At 42.0% G+C, this 22000-nt stretch overlaps 2 protein-coding genes across 34 annotated transcripts in view; one reads left to right on the forward strand and one right to left on the reverse strand.

Moving 5' to 3' along the window:
- Positions 1 to 22000, reverse strand: part of LOC311526795 (uncharacterized protein) — a 316378-nt gene that overhangs the window by 261831 nt on the left and 32547 nt on the right. The window lies entirely within an intron of this gene.
- Positions 1 to 22000, forward strand: part of SPHKAP (SPHK1 interactor, AKAP domain containing) — a 105561-nt gene that overhangs the window by 11666 nt on the left and 71895 nt on the right. For all 5 annotated transcript variants that reach the window (XM_084640197.1, XM_084640198.1, XM_084640202.1 and 2 more), the window contains exon 2: positions 13651 to 13753. In XM_084640197.1, coding sequence (XP_084496323.1) covers positions 13651 to 13753 — 103 coding nt within the window. The remainder of the gene's footprint in view (positions 1 to 13650; positions 13754 to 22000) is intronic.

Raw genomic sequence — 22000 nt, forward strand, 5'->3', positions numbered from 1 at the left:
CCCAGTTTAAAGCTATGCTCCTCTACTATGCCAGTGGCTATTAGAGGAACCATTCCTTCTGAGCCAGGATCCTAGGTCTTCTACTCATCCTCTGGATCCTCCCTATGGTTTCTCTAAGCCTAGAGAGTAACTACAGGTTTTTATGCTACAAGCCCCTTCTTCTCTTGCTTCCTGGCTTTATACAAGCCCCCACCTATTCCAGCCCAGATGAGCTCCATCTTCAATTAGGGCTTGACAGTGAAGCCTAAATCTACCTCCATGTGCACTCTACCAGGTTAATTATCCCCCTCTGAGCCACTTTAACCCTTTCAGGGGTGATGTGGGGTGAACATCCCATTACAGTCAGGTTTTCTAAATGTTTTGTTATTTTCATAGCTCTCCTCTGGACTCCAATTTGTCAACATCTTTCCTAAAGTGTTGGACAGAACTGGACACAGTACTCCAGCTGAAGCCTTACCATTGCCAAGTAAAGCAGGACAATTACCTCACATGTATTACTTATGACAGACTTGTTAATACACCTGAAAATGATATTGGTCTTTTTCACAGCTGCATCACATCGTTGAGTCATTCAGTTTACAATCCACTATAACCTCCAGATCATTTTCAGCAGTACTAGCCCCTATCCAGTTACTCCCCATTTTGTGGTTGTGCATTTGTTTTTCCCCTTCCTTAGTGAAGTACTTCTTTGCACTTGTCTTTATTGAATTCATCTTGTTGAATTCAGACCAATTCTCCAATCGGTCAAGATCATTTTGAAGTCTAAGCCTGTCCGTCAAAGCACTTACAACCCCTCTCAGTTTGTATCATATGCAGATTTTGTAAGCAAACTGTTTACTCCATATTGACTAGTACTTGACCTGGGATTGACCCATATGGAACCCCACTAGATACACCCTCCCAGTTTGATAGCAAGCCACTGATGACTCTGAGTACAGTCTTTCAACCACTTGTTCACCCACTTTATAGTAATTTTATCTACATCACATTTCCCTAGCTTGCTTAAGAGACTATAGTTCTATATCAAAAGCCTTACTAAAATCAAGATATATTACATCTACTCCTCCCCTCCCCCACTCCAGTTCCCAATCTACTAGGCCAGTAACCCTGTCAAAAAGGAAAGTAGGTTGGTTTGGCATGATTTGTTCTCGACAAATCCATGGGGGCTATTCCTTATAATTCTATTATCTTCTAGGTGCTTACACCTATATTGTTTAAGAATTTGTTCAGTATCTTTTGAGGTATCAAAGTTTGACTTGTTGGTCTAGAATGCCCTAGGACCTTTTTGTTCCTCTTTTTAAAGGCAATTACTATGTTTGCCCTTCTCCATTCCTCTGGAATCTCACTCGTCCTCCATGAGGTTCTCAAAGATAATTGCTAATGGTTCTTAGATTGCTTCAGATAGTTCCTTAAGTAGCATAGGGTGAATTTCATTAGGCCCTACTGATTTGCATATATCTAACTTATCTAAATATTCTTTAGCCAGTTTTTTTCCTATTTTGGCTTGTGTTCCTTCCCCCTTGTTGTTCATGTTTATTGTGTTGAGTATTTGGTCACCCTTAACCCTTTTAGTGAAAACTGAAGCAAAATATGCCTTAAACTCCTCAGCTTTCAGTCATCAGTTCTTTGATTTTTTTTTTTAGACCTACACTGACCTTCTTTCTCTCAGTCCTTATATGTTTAAAGAACCTCTTCTTATTGCCTTTTATAGCCCTTCCTCAATGTAACTCATTTTGTGTCTTAGCCTTTCTGAGTTGATTCCTACACACTTAGGCTAATTTTTCGTACTCCTCCCTAGCAATTTGTCCATGCTTCCACTTTTTGTAGGATTCAGGTCATTGAAGAGCTCCGTATGGAGCCATATTGGCCTCTTACTATTCTCTCAAGCTTTCCAGAATAGTTTGCAGTTGTGCTTTTAGTGTAGTCTTCTTGAGAAACTGTCGGCTCTCCATTTTCTCTTAGATTTGCTTCCCATAGGACCTTAAACTCAGAGAGCTAGTAGGTAAAGTCTGCATATCTGAAGCCCCTGGTCTTTATTCTGCTGCTCTCACTCTTTCTTTCTCTTAGAATCTTAAAATCTATCATGTCATGATCACTTTCACCCAAATTGCCTTCCACCTTCAGATTCACTACCCATTACTCCCTGTTAGCCAGACTCAAGTCTAAAATGGCTGTCCCCCCATTACTTCCTCCACTTTCTGGTACAAAAAGTTGACCCAATAAATTCCAAGAACGTAATGGCAGTTTTGTGTTTTGCTGTATTACTTTTCCAACAGACATCTAGGTAGTTAAAAAGTCCCCTATTAGAACAAGCTCTTGTGTGTTGGATATTTGTTATTTCTTCTGGAACTGCCTCATCTACCTCCTCTTCCTGATTTGGTGGTCTATAGTAGATCACCTTCATGACATCAACCCTTTTTATCTTTACCCAGAGACTCACAACAGGTCTGCCGCTCACCTTCTACTGGAGCTCAGAACAAGTGTATATATTGTGGATGCATAATGCAACACCTCATCCCTTTTTACCCTGTCTGTCCTTCCTGAACAAGACATACTCCTTTATATAAATATTCCAGTCATGAGACTTAGCCCACCACATCTCTATGGCAATTGTCATAATTTAGCTTAGGTATGAATACTTCCAGCTCTTCCTGTTTTATCACCCCATACTCTTTACTTTTGTTTATAGATATTTAAAATTGTTATCAGATTACCGCAATGATTTCCCTCTTGTTGTTGTTGTGATCCTATTGTGATCCCTGATCTCAACATCTAACCCTCTGTTGAGGTCACCTTTTGTATACCTATCTGTGTGCTTTTGGTATCTGCCCCCTTTGAACCTAGTTTAAGCCCTCCTCACTAGGTTGGATGTTGGTGTGCATAGATGTTCTTTCCTTTCTTGGTCAGATGGTCCCCATCTCGTCCCAGCATCCCTTCTTCTCAGAACAGCCCCTGGGCAAGGAAGTCAAAACCCTCCTGCCCACCTCATTTGAGCAGGCAAGTATTCATCTCCATGATGTGTCTCCTTGCCTGGGTTCTTATGGCTACTTATGTTCATTATAGTTTCTATGGTATTCTCCATAAATGTAGGTATATTATATAACATGGGTGTCATCGCTAAAGTCCAAGTTGTATTGTATTATGCTTCTCTAAGATCTCCCTGAAGTTTTGATAAGAAGAGATATCTTTCACTTACTGTGCAAAACTGTTGGCTAGAGTTGCTATATACTACTGAACAGTTACTATATTGCACCCTCAAAGATGGTGGATGAAGTGATCCCTGTTTGTAAAGTGCTTTGGGATCCTTCTGGGTGCAAAGTGAAAGTAAGATCATGATCCTTTGACAGCTGGAGCCCCAGAATGAAGTCAGAGGGACAAATTGAGCCTGGGCTTATGTTAACACTAACAGATTTAGTAATGGATTTAAGTTACAAACAGATTCAAGTTTATTTATTGGGATATTTAAAGTTTTAAATTACTTTCAAAGTGACAAAGTTCCAGGTAGCAATAGGCACACATTGATTAGGGGCATGGGGGGAGGGGGGACAACTAGGTCAAACACTAAATTATGCTCAACTGTTGCCTGGATTTAGGGAAATACCACTCTGACTTCTAATAATGCCTCTCTGACTACTCTGCCAAATTCAAGAAAGGGTTTAATCAGGTCTGGAAGTCTCTTCTCAGTTGCTGGTGGTCTCCATCTCTACCCTAGACTCAGAGGAAGACCATACAAGCTGAGGTTCCTCCTACCTTGCCAAGGAAGAGCGGTGAGATTTTGAAGACTTACCCAACATGGACTAGAAAAAAAAGTTGAAACCACAGAACATATGCAGCAAATGTTGGCGTCAGGAAGGAAAGAGACAGGCATAAGGAAGCATAAAAGGGTAATGGGAGTCATTGGGGTTGAGGGCAGGGGATTGTGTGTGGTTGGTCAGTGGGTGTGCAAGTATGAGAGTGAGAAATGAAGTCAGCCAGAGAGCTGATCAGGAGGCAGCGTTCAGGCGAAGTTTAGGTTAGTAGGAGAGGTGGGATAATGAGTAAAACAGTGGACAAAAGCTTCTAATGTTTTGATCAATTTTGGATTAAGTGTAGAAATCAGAAATATACGATTGGGAGGGACCTCGATACATCATCTAGTCCAGTCCCCTGTACTAAGTCAGAGCTAATTATCATCTTGACCACATCAGACAGGTGTTTGTCTAACCTGTTCTTCAAACCCCCAATGACAGATTCCACAGCCTCCCTAGGTAATTTGTTCCAGTACTTAACTATCCTTACAATTAGGAAGTTTTTCCTAATATCCAACTTAAATCTCCCTTGCTGCAATTTGAACCAATTACTACTTCCCCTTAGCCACAGAGAACAGGAGAACAGTTATCACCCTCCTCTTTATAACAATCTTTTATGGTCTTCAAGTCTTTTCCAGACTAAACAAACCCAATTTAAAAAAAAAAAGTTCCTTGTAGGTCATGTTTCCTAGACCTTTCGTCATTTTTGTTGCTCTCCTCTTGACTTTCTCCAATTTGTCCATGTTTTTTTCATGAAGTGTGGTGCCCAGAAGTGAACACAATACTCCACATGAGGTCTTATCAGTGCTTAGTAGAGTGGAAGAATTACTTCTTGTGTCTTGCTCGCAACACTCCTGCTAATACATCCCTGGATGATGTTCGCTTCTTTTGCAACAGTATTACATTGTTGACTCATCTAGTTTCTGATCCACTATAACCCGCAGATCCTTTTCTACAGTACTCCTTCCTATGCAGTTATTTCCTACTTTGTATTTGTGAAATTGATCGTTCCTTCCTAAGTATAGTACTTTGCATCTGTCCATATTGAATTTCATCCTATTTCAGACCATTTCTCCAGTTTGTCAAGATCATTTTGAATTCTAATCCTGTCCTCCAAAGCACTTGCAAAATACTATCTAAACTTTGATAGGCGTTTCTCAGAACTTTGAGGCTGCTGGCCCTCCAGTGTGGTACAGCTTGGAATTCTAATTCAGGATTCTTTTACTATCCATTTTTGCTAGTTTTCAGTTTCATCATCAACAGAACATTAGGAACATTGTATGCCATAGCTGGAATTTAATTGTACTAAAAAACTTCACTGCATTTATTCAATTCACTTACTTTAACAAAGATTATCTTCTTTCATTCTGTACAGCATTCTGTACGTTCAAAGTGTTGAGATTAAGGATCATAATGAAAAGATGAAAAGCAGTAGGCTTTTATTGTACTAATCCTATTAAGAACTGTAATGGGCACTTAGTATTTATTGAACATGTTCCTTAAATAGGAACCATTACTGATCATCAGCGAGTTTTTGGAAGCTCAAGATGGTAGAAAATTGAAGTTTGTTGATACTGTTTCACAAGATTAATTTTCTTTAGCGATAACCTGGGGAATTCTTTAAATTACATCTACTTGTGTGATGTGTAGCACCATCTGCCAGATCTGCAAGGAAGACAATTATTTTTAGGAGCAGATGTGTTTTTTGATTAAGCCTTGAGTCATCAAGGTCACTATTTTTGACATATTCAGTACAGCAAAATAGAAGCAATCATTTCACATTTTGGCCCATTATTTAAAAAAGAATGTGTTTTATTACTGCTAGCACTTTGATTCCTTGCAATTGCTTCCTGTACTCTCATGGAGGTAGCTATAATTTCTGAGTAGTTGACTTGCCTTCTCAGTGGAAGCATTATGGGATTTAGAACAGTCTTATTCATAGTCAATAGGGCAAGGTTTTTGGCAGACAAGCAGCCCCTGACAGACTCCTTGTGTCTTCCAGAGAGAGAAGTAGCATATGACTTGCCTCTTCTCATCTCTAGTGTCTTCCGGTTAATTCCCTAGCTTTATTTTTAAAGGTAGCTTGCAGGGAAGGCAGTTTCATGATCCTCAAAGTCAAAGGAAGGTTCTTTCAGTGGGAAAGTGGTTGACACATCCTTCTCCTCCCCCATAGTCTTCTACAACAGGACTTAAGATACCTATTAGATTTTATGGTTGCACTGCAGCTTCAGTTCAGTGAGCAGTGAACATACTTCAATGCCAGCAGAATTCCTGGAAGAGGAATTCTAACACTGCACAGTCTGGGGTATGTCATGGTAGACCAAAAGGGCTCTAAATCCAAACGTGTAGCAGCAGCTTACTTCAGGAGGCATTAAGATACAGGTGCTGCTTCAGTTTTGCCAAGGCTGTTTAGCAGACTTGCAGTTTGCTGGTAACATGGTCACCCAGCCAAAGCAAGAGAGTTTCCTATTGGAAGGAGGAGACAAGACACTGATGCCAACTTGTGATTTTAATCACAAAATTTCATGATAATTGGCATTTTCCCCTCAAACTCCAGTTTCTGGATTCTTGTAGTACCATGAGAATCTCAGCTTTCATTAAAAAAAATTCTAGCCCTCATGCTTGCAGAGGAAAAAAAGCTTGGAAAATGTGACAAGCATACCCTACTTTGTCAAAGTGGAAGGCAAATAAAATGAATCCCAAAATTGTTTCTAGAATCTCATGACTTAAGCCAAACCTATGATTTTTTGAATGCTTGGGAATTGACAATATTGCAAGTGTCCAAACAAACCCAACCTTTTAGCCCTTTCGTGGGCTCAGAATTCTTTCAGCCCTCCTGCACCACCTCTCTAGATGGCTCCATAGGATGGCCCATGCCCCCTTTCTGTGTAAAATCCCAGGATTGAAACCTTAAATTGTGGGCAACTATCTGCACTAAACCCATAACCGTTCTGCTCTATAGCCTACAATGCCTGCTACTCTTACTCCTTTCCTGGCTTCTTCTTCACACAGACTTTCCTAGGTTCCTTCTCCAGCTCCCTCTTAACAGGGAACCACTTTTGAGATTTCCACTGATCCCAGAAAGCTCCCCAGGACAGTACTGCTCCTACCAGCTAATCCCTTATGCTGAGACATGGTTGCCTCATATTTCCCAGCAGGCTTGCTCTCAGGTGCCTCCTCTTGGGTATATGAGTCCAGTGCAGGAGAGAAACCATGCACAGTTCAGAGCTAGGATTTGAACCTCTTAAAAACCCAGCTCATCCTGTGACCGAGTGCAAAAGGCCCTGGTTTAAATCCTGCACAGGATGTCATTGAGGCCTTGAAAATTATGGCACCTTTAAATTAAACTCTCAAGTGAATCATAGAATATCAGGGTTGGAAGGGACCTCAGGAGGTCATCTTGTCCAACCCCCTGCTCAAAGCAGGACCAATCCCCAACTAAATCATCCCAGCCAGGGCTTTGTCAAGCCTGATCTTAAAAACTTCTAAGGAATGAGATTCCACCACCTCCCTAGGTAACGCATTCCAGTGTTTCACCACTCTCCTAGTGAAAAAGTTTTTCCTAATATATTGATATTGATGAGCACAGCGTGAGCATGGGAATGGAACAGAAAGGCCAACTGGGGTAATGCGACTGTGCGGCTGCAGGAGAACCCTTTTGGATCTCGCTGCTGAAGAGCTGAGAAGGGCAGACAAGCTATGCACGCCCCAGAAGATTTTTCCTGGAAAGACTGTCCAGCTGGCTTTGCCACAGAATGAAGTGGGAGAGCTGAAGAGCCTGAAGAGGGTGTCAGCCATCTGCTTCCTGTGTTGGGATGTAAAGCTCAGAAGGGAGCCCATAAGATTAAAAGGAGAACCAAAAAAAAAAACACCACACTCAGAATTTTGAGGGATGAGGAGATCTTACAGAGGAGGTGAGCTAGCCTCAATCTGACCCCATATTGAAAGAAAGATTTGTGAACCTCAGGAAACAGAGGCTGAGTTTCAGCAAAATCTGACCTCTTGGTAACTTTACTTTGATTTTGTTACTCTTTTAGGCTCTAGATCTTCTTTGACATGGGATGACCTACTTGAAGCAGCTTACTGGAAATGAGCCCGCACATGTGCATGTGCTAATGTGCACCTGCTTCACGTGCAGACTGCACTGACGGTGTACACAATGGCTAAATGGGGACCCACATACTATAGCCAATATGGGGATGTGCACTGTGTGTCCAGTAGTGCATGGACAAAGTTAGTCATTGTCTTACTTATACAAAAGGCACATCCACAAGCTTGCTGAAAACTAGGCATTAGAATCCTGAAGTTTTTGCCAAACCTTCTTTGTTGTAGCTGCCATGTTTGATCACCCTTTAAATAAGTCAACCAATCTGACCAATCCAGCAACTGACCCATCCAGATGAGTGATTCAGTACAGTTACTTATACCTAGGACCCTACCAAATTCAGGACCATGAAAAATGCGTGATGGACTGTGAAATCTGGTCTTTTATGTACTTTTACCCTGCACTATACAGATTTCACCAGCATTTTTCAAACTGGGAGTCCCAACACAAAAGGATCACAATGGGGAGGAGGGTAGCAAAGTTATTGTAAGGGGATCGTGGTATTGCCACCCTTACTTTTGTGCTGTCTTTAGACCTGGGCGGCCAGAGAGTGGCGGCTGCTGGGCCACAGAGGACCCAGCTCTGCAGTCAGCAGCGCGGGTGACAATACCATACCATGCCATCCTTACTTCTGCGCTGCTGCTGGCAGTGGTTCTGCCTTCAGAGCTGGGCTCTCCAGGCACCCAGCTCTGCAGGCAGAACCACTGCCAACAGTAGCACAGAAGTAAGGGTAGCAATACCAGGACCCCCACTACAATAGTCTTGCAACCCCTCCCCCCACAACTGCCTTTTGGGTCAGGACCCCTAGTTACATCATCATGAAATTTCATATTTAAATAGCTGAAATTATGAAATTTTCAGGGTCATAAGATTTTTTTAAATTGTAATTGACCAAAATGGACTGTGAATTAGGTAGGGCCCTACTTACTTATGCCTAACACTTACTCCTATTTTGGTACGGCATGCAGCTCGATTTTAAAGTGTTCTGCTCTAATACCTCTGGAGACCAAGAACAGACACTTCAACACTTACAGCTTCGTGTTCATTCTCAAATACTCCCAAGTATACTGTCAGAGGTCTTCTAAAATCACTGCTATGCTGTCCCATGTGCACAAACTATCCAGTCTTACAAGGTTCACAGCTATAAACTTCTGAGTGTCTGACATTAGAAATTAGCTCTTATCAGTCTCCAGTGACCTCAATGACAAGTGCTCCAAGTCATTGAACTTCAGTCTGTGTTGTAGCCTGTTCTGTCGGATATAATTCATAACACACAGTGGCATTCTATTTCACTCAACACAGCTCCAGCAAGCCTTTCCATATTTGTACATGAAGATATTTTCCCTTTCACTTTAACCCTGTTTTCTTCTGGAAAATGTTGGAGAACTTTTGCCTTATGTGGTTGAAAAGACTGGTGTTGTGTACTATATCGGACTATGACCTGATCATATATTCAAAGGGAACAGATTTGTTAGTGTGCCATAAATATAACTCCAGGACTAGTTTTCCACATATACATTTTACAAATGGAGAAGTAGAACATCAAGTCCAATAAGTTCTTTGGTTTGTGGTCACGTTTATTGTTTGTTGATTTTTAGACTCCTCACGTGAACCCGCCACAATGTGTCTGATTACATGCAGAACATACTGTAACAGATATTATCAGTGCATCAGCTTCCTCTAGTGTTAAACTGTACATAAGCCCCACAGTTATCTCTTCAGTTAAAAAGGTGAGCATATAGATGCTCTTGCACTCATACCTGAAATTCAGACTTTGACTTGAACCTTAGTTCTAAATTGTGAAAATGCACATAGCCTATAATAAGGGGCAATACAGCTGCAAACAGACTAGATAAATCCTGATCTTAATCCTCAGTTTAAGAGTAGAGACCACTTTAGATGCACAAATATGCCCATATATACATGCAGGGAAAACCTGGTTTAGTAAAGTCTTTCATCCAAACTTCACCACAAAATTCTTTACAGAACTAAAGAAAAAGGTTATACAGTTAAAATTAAGACTAGAGAAATTAAAATGGCATAAAATGCACATTTTCTATCCATTTGAAGAAGTGGTGAAAGTCATATCCACGTGCATTAGGTTTGCCATCAATATGACATGAGATGTAAAATGGAAAGTCAAAATGAATGCTATAGCTGGTACAAGTGTGGCTTTAATTTTTATTTTTTGGGGGGGGGGCTGAGAGAGAGATCAGAATCTCACTGATTTAACTAACACTGAGAAACCAGAGAGACTCCACTGACTTTCATGGGGATACTCCACTTTTCCACCAGTGGATGATCAGAATCCATCCCATACTTTGTCTCAAGTTACAGAGGCATCCCCTATAATAATGCAATTTTTTCTTGCTGAATTCCAAGGAAATTGACCACAGATGTTCAAGTGTTTAAGGCTATTGATCCTTTGCATAGATTAGACAGGTGAAGAAAAGGCTGAAGATTGAGAACATTAAATGATGGTGTCACAAGGGAAAGGGGCATTCCAGCACTCCCCAGCAGGAGCATTGTGCTCAGCACCTCCTCATGTTCTTCTCAATTTCCCAGACTACACTGGTTCAAAACGTGCATCCACTTCATGAGGTCTCATTTATTAAGTCTTGCTACAAAATGAAACTCGCTTCATTAGTCACCCTAGTTCACATCCACTGAGTCCATATAAAAAAGAGTCCTGGTCAACTTCCTTGTCCCTGTTCAGGATGCCTCTCAGCCCCCTCTCTGGAGCTGGGATTTACTTTAAACAGTCACTCTGTTCCCTCCACCAGCTGGGAATCCCCAGCACTCCTCCTTGGAGCAAGCATTGTAACTTATGCCAGCTGTAAGGCCTCAGCCAGCTTCTCTTTCAGGTAGTCCCTTCTCCCCAGGGAGTCCTCAGCGGGTTCAGCAGATAGCCTTCTCCTGCAGGTGGCTGCCCTGCTATGTGGGAGGAGGCAGCATACCCACTAGTTCCCTTCTCCCAGCTCATCCACGATTGCTCGGGTGAGAGGGGAAGTCTTGTCCTGTCTACTATGCAAGGCTCCTGGTCCAGTCCCTTAAAGAAACATGTCACGGTTCCTCCCCCACTCTGAACTCTAGGGTACAGATGTGGGGACCTGCATGAAAAAAAACCTCCTAAGCTTATCTTTACCAGCTTAGGTCAAAACTTCCCCAAGGTACAAAATATTACCCCCGTTATCCTTGGACTGGCCGCTACCACCACCAAACTAATACTGGTTACTGGGGAAGAGCTGTTTGGACGCGTCCTTCCCCCCAAAATACTTCCCAAAACCTTGCACCCCACTTCCTGGACAAGGTTTGGTAAAAAGCCTCACCAATTTGCTTAGGTGACTACAGATCCAGACCCTTGGATCTTAAGAACACTGAACAATCCTCCCAACACTTGCACCCCCCTTTTCCTGGGAAATGTTGGATAAAAAGCCTCACCAATTTGCATAGGTGACCACAGACCCAAACCCTTGGATCTGAGAACAATGAAAAAGCATTCAGTGTTTTACAAGAAGACTTTTAATAAAAAATAGAAGTAAATAGAAATAAAGAGATCCCCCCTGTAAAATCAGGATGGTAGATATCTTACAGGGTAATTAGATTCAAAAACATAGAGAACCCCTCTAGGCAAAACCTTAAGTTACAAAAAAGATACACAGACAGAGATAGTTATTCTATTCAGCACAATTCTTTTCTCAGCCATTTAAAGAAATCATAATCTAACACATACCTAGCTAGATTACTTACTAAAAGTTCTAAGACTCCATTCCTGTTCTGTCCCTGGCCAAGACGACTACAGACAGACACAGACCCTTTGTTTCTCTCCCTCCTCCCAGCTTTTGAAAGTATCTTGTCTCCTCATTGGTCATTTTGGTCAGGTGTCAGCGAGGTTACCTTTAGCTTCTTAACCCTTTACAGGTGAGAGGAGCTTTCCCCTGGCCAGGAGGGATTTCAAAGGGGTTTACCCTTCCCTTTATATTTATGACAAAACAGTAACCGACTTTCTCCCAAAGGCTACTTATTCCGAGGTCCACTTCCTCTCCAAAAGTACCTCTTATGTGTTTGTGTATATCAGAGCCTCCCACAATCTTAAAGGGTCATGCCATGTGATGCGGGGTGGTCTTACCCCTATACATCACTATGCTTAAGTAGTCAGTGATCATGCATGTCAGGTGAACCCAACTATTTAAGGATATTTGTGTGTTTACTGCATCTGTATTAATTCACTGTACTTCTATGCAATAAATACATTTATTAAAAATTACTTTAGCCTTAAATTTTCTTAATTAGCTATTTTAAATTCACTGTATTTAGACAATACTTTTTTTTTTTATTAATTATGGATCAGCTTCTGATACCCTTACACTAACTGAGTGGGTCCAGACCTCACTCAACAAATAGTCCCACTAACTGTAAGTCCCTGTTTGCAGAATAAGTTCCCTGTTCTTACTCTCACTAAATAGCAGCAGCATCTGGCCCTGCACAGTATCAAGTAAAACATGTAAATATTCTGAGAAAACATGAACTCTTTAACCTATGAGATAGGGCAAATCCTACATTTGTGGCACACCATTTGACTGTACCTTGACTTACTTCAGAGTTTTGGATGTGTAAGGAATGGAGGATCAAGTTCTCTATTTTGAAGATTTTCTATATTTTAATATGGGATACGCTTTCAGCTTGCCTCTCAGGAAACTGGACGCACAGCTCTGAAAGGGTACTGAGAACTGCACTGAATTCACTAGGCAATAACCTGAAAACATATGACACTTATAAACTTCATCTAGTTAATACTGAAGTAATGATAATTTAGGGCCTAGTTCTGCAAACAAACGCTTAAAACCAGGTGTAATGGGACACTTAATACACAGTGTAATGTTTACTATGGTGAGTAATGTTTGCAGGAATGGGCCTTTAGGGCTGTATGATCTTTAGGAACTCTGAAATCATGCATAAAGAGAGATGCAGGCTTATTTAGCTGAATTTACCTTGCTATAATTTGATTATTAATTATTTAGTTAGCAGTCTTTCTTCTATGTAAGAAATAATTACGCTAATCCAAAAGCAATGCTTTAGGATCGGTATCAGCTGCGCGTATAAATACTGTGACTGGAAGTCTGATTTGCATGACTTCATGAGAGGAAGATGCAGATGTGAAGGATAAATACAATTCAGCAGCACGCACACAACATTCAATACAGGGTGTGTGCGCAATTCTCATTTCTTAGTCTGCAATTATAAAGCTACACTGCCTGGGCTTTTGAGTTCAGTCACTCCCACTGTTTTCTTTGTGCTTTAATGACGACTATTCAACTCACTTCCCAGATCCCAGGCAGGCAATAGAGAGGATGAAGTACAGTATGAATTTTCTTTTATACTAGTGTCTACCAAGCTCAATCAACGTAGTGAGGATGGCATTTACTGCTCAAGACTGCTTGCTTAAGAAGAAAAGCTAGTACCACATTTTAGTATATTATTAAAGACAGGCAGACATAACTAGGTCCAGCTAAGTGCTATATTCTAGTCTTTAAAAGGCAGCAGTCTGCTATTTTGTATTCATTATAGGATAGTCCTCCAGAAATGAGGAAATTGGGGTAATCAACAGAATGGAAACATCAGCTAGGGAAAGTGGAGAGAGGTTGGTGCAATTTGAGTTAAGATGCATTTCTTTAAATTGAGCTGTATTTTTGGCATCATTTCATGTATTTATGTAGATGAGTCATTGGAAGGATTTTTGTTGTTCTCTTTCTTCAGCAACTTTGAATCCCCACTGATGTATGAAGTCTCAGAGCACCAAGTCAGCGGCACAGACAGTTCAGAAAGCAGTTTGGGGAGCTCTGTCACAGCATGTAAGAAGGTAACTTCTCTCTAAGCTTATTTTATTTTCCAAGGCAGATCTAGCTCTGCTTTAACTCATGCCTTAATGGGGATTATAAAAATCAATACATACACAAAACAAAGTCAGTGATATGGAAACAGTATTAAAAGCTGAATGGTCTGGGTATTTTTCAGTTTTATTTGATTAGCCTATGTTTGCCAATGATTTGACACAACACATGTTAAGTGTAGCAGTGATCACTTTCATAGGCAGTTTTCCCACTTTTCCCTTCTTACCAAAGCAGTAGACAGTGTATGAACAGTCTCACAATTGTGTTATAATAAGTTGTCAGGTTCTAGGACCTCACATAGAGGTCCAGAGCTCTTCTGCCTATTCTGGTGTGACTTAGTGGGATTTTTAGTCCAAAAATCATAAAAGTGAGCGTTATTTTGAGGCAAATGGGTCAAGGGAGACAACCCTAGGAACAGCTAAGGTCAGAGAAAAGCTTAGACTAAGGTTTATGTTTAATTAGATAAGTTAAGGGTAAATTTTGACTAGAATGTGTATATACAGTTGACTAGTATGTGTCTATACACACACGGTATTAGGAGCAGGACAAACATTTATATGTACACTTTTTCACTGTGACTGAATATACCACTAAAGAATTTCTAACCTTAGTAGCATACATTCCGTGTACTACAGGGCCAGGTTGTGGCTGTTTCTTGTGTAGGAGCAGAAAAGGGGGAGAACTAGCAGAGCCTTTGAAGAGGTATGGGAGAGGAAGGGTCACAGCTCTGCTCGCATTTTGCAACATGCAGGAGTGCTCTGGGGAGCTTTAAGAGAAATTGTGCTAAGCAGAGGCACAATATTAGAGCCGGTCCAAAAAAAGAAGTTATTTTTCCACAGGAAATTTAGCAAAATTCTCAGATTACTTTTTTTTTTTATGAACCCCCACCTCAAAAAGGTTAGTTTTCCATAACACTTTGTTTTTTTAAAAAACGACTGAAATTTGCTGAAAAAAATTTCATTCGTCAAATTCTGTTTTGGTCAAATAGCTTAACTAGCCCTACCCCCAGCCAATGCTTTTGTTCTAGGGCAGTTCTAGCTCACTTCAGCGGGAGGCAGTAGCTAAGAGACACACTTAAGAGTGAACTGAGATGTTTTGTTTATTCAGGAGTGTGCTTATTTGCTTTTAAGAAAAGAGAGCCAACAAATGAAAGGACAAGTAACTGGAACCTGACAGGCACTCCCTGTGTTTCTCCTCCTTATAATGAAAATATTAAGGGTAAAATGTTCCGTGACATTGGTTCCTCATGATTCTCTATTTACTCTTTGCTTCACATCAGCTTGTGGCACACTGGCAGATTCGCGAGGGGAAGATCATGTAGCCAATTGTATCTAATACAGAAGGCTTCACCTTTGGGGTGGGTCAACCTTGCACCTTCACAAACACCAGGTTAACGTTAAGAAGTTTTAAAGGAGGACACCACACCAGTAACTCAGAGCTGTTCCAGCTGCCTGGACCCTTACAGTTAAGATTTTAATAGTAAAGTATGACAATCAACTTCTAATACATCTGTACAATCAAAATTGAGCAATTCACTTCTGCATTTTGCCAACAGCAAAACATTTTGGGCACATTTGAGGAATTGTTACAGGATGCTTTAACATTGCTTTTAGCCACACAAAACCATACAGAAAGATCAGGTCAGTCCACCACCTTCTTTTATATTACATTCATGAAAAATAAGTTTAATTAAGATTGATAATTGCTGTTGGATTGGAGCCACCTTGGTCTCCCATTGGCAGGGAATGGTTTAAGCATTCCAGCTGATTCACTTGCCAGTTTGAAGAGCTATTTTTATCATGAACAGCTACTGTCAGGCAGCATCTCTCATGGTGCCTGTTACTTCACAGACCAATCTGAATGAATGCAAGAGATGTGCCCCTTGATATCTCATCTTATTCTGCATGTACCTCTTTCATATCTTTTTGAAAAGTGGTAATTAACCAAAACAATTAACATGATCAGTCATAAACATGCATATGTCTTGTTTGTAGAGCAGAGCCTCAGTGTTGTATGTATTGTAGATAAATTTACTATATATTAATGTCTCAGAGCAGGAAGCTGTTACACTGAACTTGTGTGAAGTTTTTTTCCTCTGGGAAGGAGTGACTTTTCCACTCCACATTGTGCTAGAGGGTGATTTAGTTCATTGATTCACCACACACTGAGTAATGCTGACAGTTAAGTCTAGATGCAAGTGGAAAAACTTTTTTTAGAACCATGAATTACTGCTGATTTCACATTTAATGCATGATGCAGATTCATCCTGAATTATTTAAATATATATCGGATGCATCTGATGAAGTGAGCTGTAGCTCACAGAAGCTTATGCTCAAATAAATGTGTTAGTCTCTAAGGTGCCACAAGTCCTCCTTTTCTTTTTACAGTTACACAATTGTAAGTCTGAAGTAACTTCATGGACCTCAGCAAAATATTATGGATGTACGTCAGAGGAACTTGAGCAAAATTTGGTTCAATACGTAATCATTCTGAGTATGAAGAAGTCTACAAGATTTTAGAGAAGGGAGAACCTATTTTGAAATGGACAGTATAGAACAGGGGTGGGCAAACTTTTTGGCCCAAGGGCCACATCAGGGAATAGAAATTGTATGGTGGGCCATGAATGCTCACAAAATTAGGGTTGGTGTGTGGGCTGGGATGAGGAGTTTGGGGTGTAGGAGGGTGCTCTGAGCTGGCATTGAAGGGTTCAGAGGGTGGGAGGGGGATTAGAGATGGGGCAGGGGTGCAGGTTTCAGCTGGGGGTGCAGGCTCTCGGTTGGGGCTGGGGATGAGAGGTTTGGGATGCAGGAGAGTGCTGTGGGCTGGGATCAAGGGGTTTGGAGAGCGGGAGGGGGAAATCAGGGCTGGGGAAGAGGCTCGGGGTGCTCAGAGTGGCGCTTACCTCAAGCGTGGTGTGGCCTGACCCTGTGCCCCAGCTGGAGTGCCAGAGCGGGGCCAAGCTGCGTGGTCCAGCCCCTGACCCAGCTCCCCAGCTGGAGTGCTGCTGAGCCACTGGTGAGGCCCCCAACCTAGCGCCCCAGCCTTAGGTCCGGGGCAGGGCCGAGCCACATCATGCGGCTCGCAGGCCAGTTTAAAACGGCTCGTGGGCCGTAGTTTGCCCACCTCTGGTATAGAATGTACTGAATGACTGGTAACGTACACATTCACATTACTCATTACAGGTGTGCGTTTGCTATATTGCAATGGATATAATCAATTGGTCCTTCTTCACAAACATTCAAATACACTGCTGGAGCTACTAGCGTAAGAAGCAGGTGCGTCCAAATTACATTTGACAAACTAACTAGTGCCATGTAGAACTTGATCCTGCAAATTTATACACGTGTGGCTGAGATTCCTTATCCTCACAGCCACATGTTTGCAGGGAGAAGATTATATCTCAAAAATTAAATAAGATTCTAGGAAATGTAAGAGTATTTTGACCATATATTATCAGCATAGAGATATTATCTTGGGACATTGACGTCCTAGGACAAACCTGCAATATTCCTTGCAAATGAAGGGAAAGTGGCCTTTCAGATATCATGTGACAACCTTTAACTTCTAGTTATCAAGAAATCCAACTGTTCATGCATTTTCTGTCTCTACATTACTGCATATGTAGCTATATACTAGTTACCTTTAGTCAACATTACCCTTAGATACCAAACAATGGTCCAGATTATCCCTTTCCATAGAAAAAATAATAGGAGGGGAGTTCTGAGCGAGAAGATAATATCCACCAGGATTCTGTTGCAGAGATTCCCTCCCTCGTATTGTTCATACGTGGCATAGGAGTTCGCCCCTACCCCAAGGAAGAGTCTCTAGCAACTTCCATGCTCCCCCCACAGACTGGCATATTCTCCTACCCCCACACCACTCAGATCCATGGGAGGCCCAGGGCATCTGCATGGAAGCCCCTCTATGCCTCCACATCAACTCTCTTTGCTACTAATTTCCACAGGTTTCAGAGGGGACGATGGGCCCACTCCTTCCCCTGGCCTGACCAATTTCCACCCCTTTCCTCAGCATTGACTCTGGAAAAGCCTCTAGAATATCTGAACTGACCGAGGGATGCCATAAAAATGGCAGAGCTCCCTTCCATGTAGGGCGGGGGGAATCCAGGCATGGATCTGGAGTGGAGAAACAGGGTGAACTGAGATAGTGGTACTTCAGACCACATGATGATTTCTTATGGAGAAACGATTAACCATCCCCCCACACACACACACACACACCCCTTACCTATTCATTAAATGACCAAAATCACCACACGGAGGTCATGCATTGCAGCGCTGACAGACCTTGGTCATCATCTGCTGGGATCAAACCTGGGACTTCCGGAGCTTAATGTATAAGCCTCTATCACCTGAGCTAGAAGACATCTCTTAGCCAGGCTGTATCAGGCTCAACAATCTCTAGCTAGCCTAGCTGCCATTAAAGGGGAGCAGAGCGCTACAGCAAGCGGGCATGGATTACACATAAAATATACAGACCTTTGTACTGCTTCAGAGTGACAACAAATGGGCTAGATTCAAGCCATAGTAGCTATGTTGGGAGTGTGGCCAGAATGCTGATGCACCTTAGCTGTACTCAGCTGCCAGAGCAGGCCTTTGAGACCACTAATGTCAAGAATAGCATAGAACAGCCATGAGGCTGCTCTCAACTGCACTGGGGGCTGAACTGGTCATCAGATGACTCAGGAATCCAGGAAGCAAAAAGGTAGCTTAAAGCCACCTTTGTCCCCTTCCCCAGGTGCAGTACCAAACAGTTTGGCTGCATCTGTGAATTGGAGGCATTGCATTAAGCATTATACAACAAAACAAGAGCAAACCATTGAAGCCAAAGGGAACAGCAAATCATCTGACTCTTTCCTCCTTGCTTTTGTCTTAGATGAGAAGCATTTATGCTGAAAATGTCATTTGTAAGGGAGGCCATCTAGCAGCATGATCCGCAACAAGTGAGAAGCAACCTCGAGCAGTTTATCAGTATTTCACCCAAAATTTTATTCTGGTCAGCCTCTCTCCCTCATGCAATCCAAACTGCCTCACTAATAGCAGTGATCTCAGGCCTCCTTCTACAACCGGAAGGAGAGTTAATCTTTGAGACTAGTTCTAGAAGTGGGCAAAAGCACCTGCATGTTGTACCCTTCTCTGCACTTCCAAAGCCTGGGCTAAATTCTGCCCTCAGATACATGCATACAACTCCAGTGGGAACTATGCATATCAGAGAGCAGAATCTGGCTAAGTGAGATCATCCCACTGATGCAATTTGCTCATAGCCAGCCTGAGGAGATAGAGTCCTGAGCTTGCTTCCCAACCAGCCTCCCATGTGATGGTGTCAGCTTTCTACTTGGTCATAGAGTTCACTCACCATTGGGTGCCTCCTTGTGGTTATTTCTAGGGACTCTCCATTCAGGTCAGATACTTCCCTCCTCACTCTCCAGGAGTCATGAAGTTCCCTCCAGCCAGGTCACTATAGTTTTCTCCTTCTGGGGTATCAAAATCCCACTGGGTCAACTGTCTTTATGCTGTTCCAGTCTTCTACTCCCAGGCCAGGTCCTATGCCACTATTCTGGGTTCCAGCTATTTTCCTAAACTCCTTCCTGCATCTCTCTGGGTTTACAAGCCAAAACACTCTCCTCCCAGGGAGTAACTGTAGACTACTCTTTTCTTTGGTTTCTTACCAGACTCTGTAACCAAGTACAAGACCCTTCCCCCAAAAAGCAACTACAGATTACTGTCCTTATAGCCCTCTTCTAGGCTCAGCTTGCTGGCTTTATACAAACTCAGCCTGCCCCTGCCCAGCTAGGCTTTGTTTGGCTCTCCCACAGATGCAGCCTATCATGTTAATTGTCCTAATAACCTGCTCTGCCTTGTGTGGAGGGACACCCATTACACAGCCTCATCCCCAAATTCTGTCATGAAAAGAATTATAAAAACAAACAAGTTGAATATACGTGAATAGACTCCTTGAATAGACAAGTTCATTAGACACCTGAACTATCCACTCATCCTGAGCCATCCTGTCCATGCCCTCAGGCCTAATGCATGTGACCTTTTCAAGCATTCATTCAGGAGCATTACCTATGATCATCATATGCTTTCACTTAAAACAGGGTTCCCTAAAAGGGGATGGAAGAATCATGTGCTCATTCACTAGCAGAGGGTTGGGTATGAGTGGAGCTTTAGGTCCCTAGCTCACTTTTTTGGGTTACTAAATTCATAAATGTTGCCACAATCCACAACTATTTTGTCACTAAAGGTGGGAAGCTACCCCTGGGGAATTTGGGGTGGGGGCAAGTGGGGGAAGAGGAGGAGTATATCCTGAAGCCCTAATTAGAACCTTGTTAGAAGGCAAGTCAGGGGTGCACTGGCTGTTGTTAAAGAATAAGAATAGCTCTTATCCAGTGCTTTTCATCCATAGATTACAGATTGCTTACGTATATACAGATGGCGCTACTGAATTATGGAAAGTTGAAATAACTTGCCTAAGATCACTTAGCAAGTCTGTGGCAGGGCAGGGTCAGGCCTTCTAATTCAGAGTTCCACACACTGTCCCCTAGGTTCTGAAAGAGGGGCTGAGTTAAGGGGAAGAAAGATCCAAAGTGATCAAATCTGAAATAGCATTAGCCATGATTTTAAAGGAAATTCAAAAAGAAAGTATGTCAGTTTACCTCTTGCAGGGCTGTTTAAGCTCAAAGAGGCAATTTCAGATGCACAGGAGAGTATCTCTGACAAGAGTTAGAACTTTAGTTCCTGCGGACAAGAAGTTGTAGAAATGGAAGAATTCTACAACCTATTACATAAGATACAAAAAAATTAAAAATAATGTATCTTGAAGAAAGACTTAGAAAATAGGAATAGAAAGTCAGGAATGTGTACACTGCAATTAAACACTCGTGGTTGGCCCATGTCAGCTGAATTGGGCTTGTAGGGCTCAGGCTGTGGGGCTGTAAATTTGCAGTGTAGACAGTTGGGCTCATCTGGAGCTCGAGCTGACATGGGCCAGCCACGAGTGTTTAATTGCAGTTTACACATACTCATTAATTGTTGTAATTTCTGATGACTCTGCAAAGGTGAATATGATTAACTTTGCCTTGGATTTTACTGAGTAATTTAGAGATAAAGATGGTGTCCTTTTCCCAGCTACGTCTAGATTTGAGCAGGATCATAGCGTTCCCTTGGGTTACTCTGTATTGGCAACAGTCTAAGATCTAGAGTGGTGACCGTTTTAAAATAAAGAGGTTCCAGGGGGAAGAAACATTCTTTCAACAGCAATAAGATCTCTTTATTTCAAGATTTCAGCACAAATATATAAAAAAATGACTAACACTTTGCAAAGGCAAGAGGAGATGTGCTTCTGTGGCGTGCATGATGTTTTAGTTTATGCATCTAGTCTGAGTTAATTATGGTAGCAGGACTCTATTTTCACTGAGGCAGAAGGTATGGCATTTATCAAGTGCAGAGTCAATGAACTGATAAACAAGAGTAGGCAGCATTCCCCAAGGAAGGGATTGTTTTAAAATTCAAGGCTTTGCCATTCTCCGTACAAAGTCTTTGGTCACATTGGTGTATTTGTGATCACTAAACACACTTGTTTGAAGGTATTTGGCATAGATCTGTATTCCAGGGTCTGGATAGTCTTCTAGAGATTAGCATGTGGAAGGCCCCCTCCACAAACTAGATATTCCCCCTTTCTGCATGGTAGAGAGAAGGACCAGTACTTCTAAAGTACCATTCCACTCTATCCGGCCCAACATGAAGGCCCCTCCCATAGATGTCTGTAAACAAGAGGCCTTGCAGAAGGCACTATGACCTTCGTGGCACTATGGTTTCTGTGTGGGGATTTAAGTGGGAGCTAATATAGGTAGGAGCTATATTATCTGGCTGCCTAGCTCAGTGTTATGATTGCTGGCTTATGGTAGTAAAGGTTACGGCCCCAGTCCCCATAGGGTAATAATAAGTAGTCTTCTAACTTCCCTCTGCAGCTTCATTGGGACCTAGCCAGTGGCAGCTTGGTTCTGTGAAGGGATCCTAGAACAGTTTTCCCCTTAGCCACTTCTAATGGGTTGTCCCCTAGAAAGATGATCTCGTCTCATTTTGTGGTTTGCACAATTTTCTTTTCTCAGTAAATATTTTGACGTAGTGAATTCTCACGTCTGCCATTGAATAGTAGTTCTGGGCTCTAGGCAGATTAACATGTTCCTTTTCTTT

The sequence above is a fragment of the Lepidochelys olivacea genome (assembly GCF_965140295.1).
Source record: "Lepidochelys olivacea isolate rLepOli2 genome assembly, chromosome: 9".
Lineage (NCBI taxonomy): Eukaryota > Metazoa > Chordata > Testudines > Cheloniidae > Lepidochelys > Lepidochelys olivacea.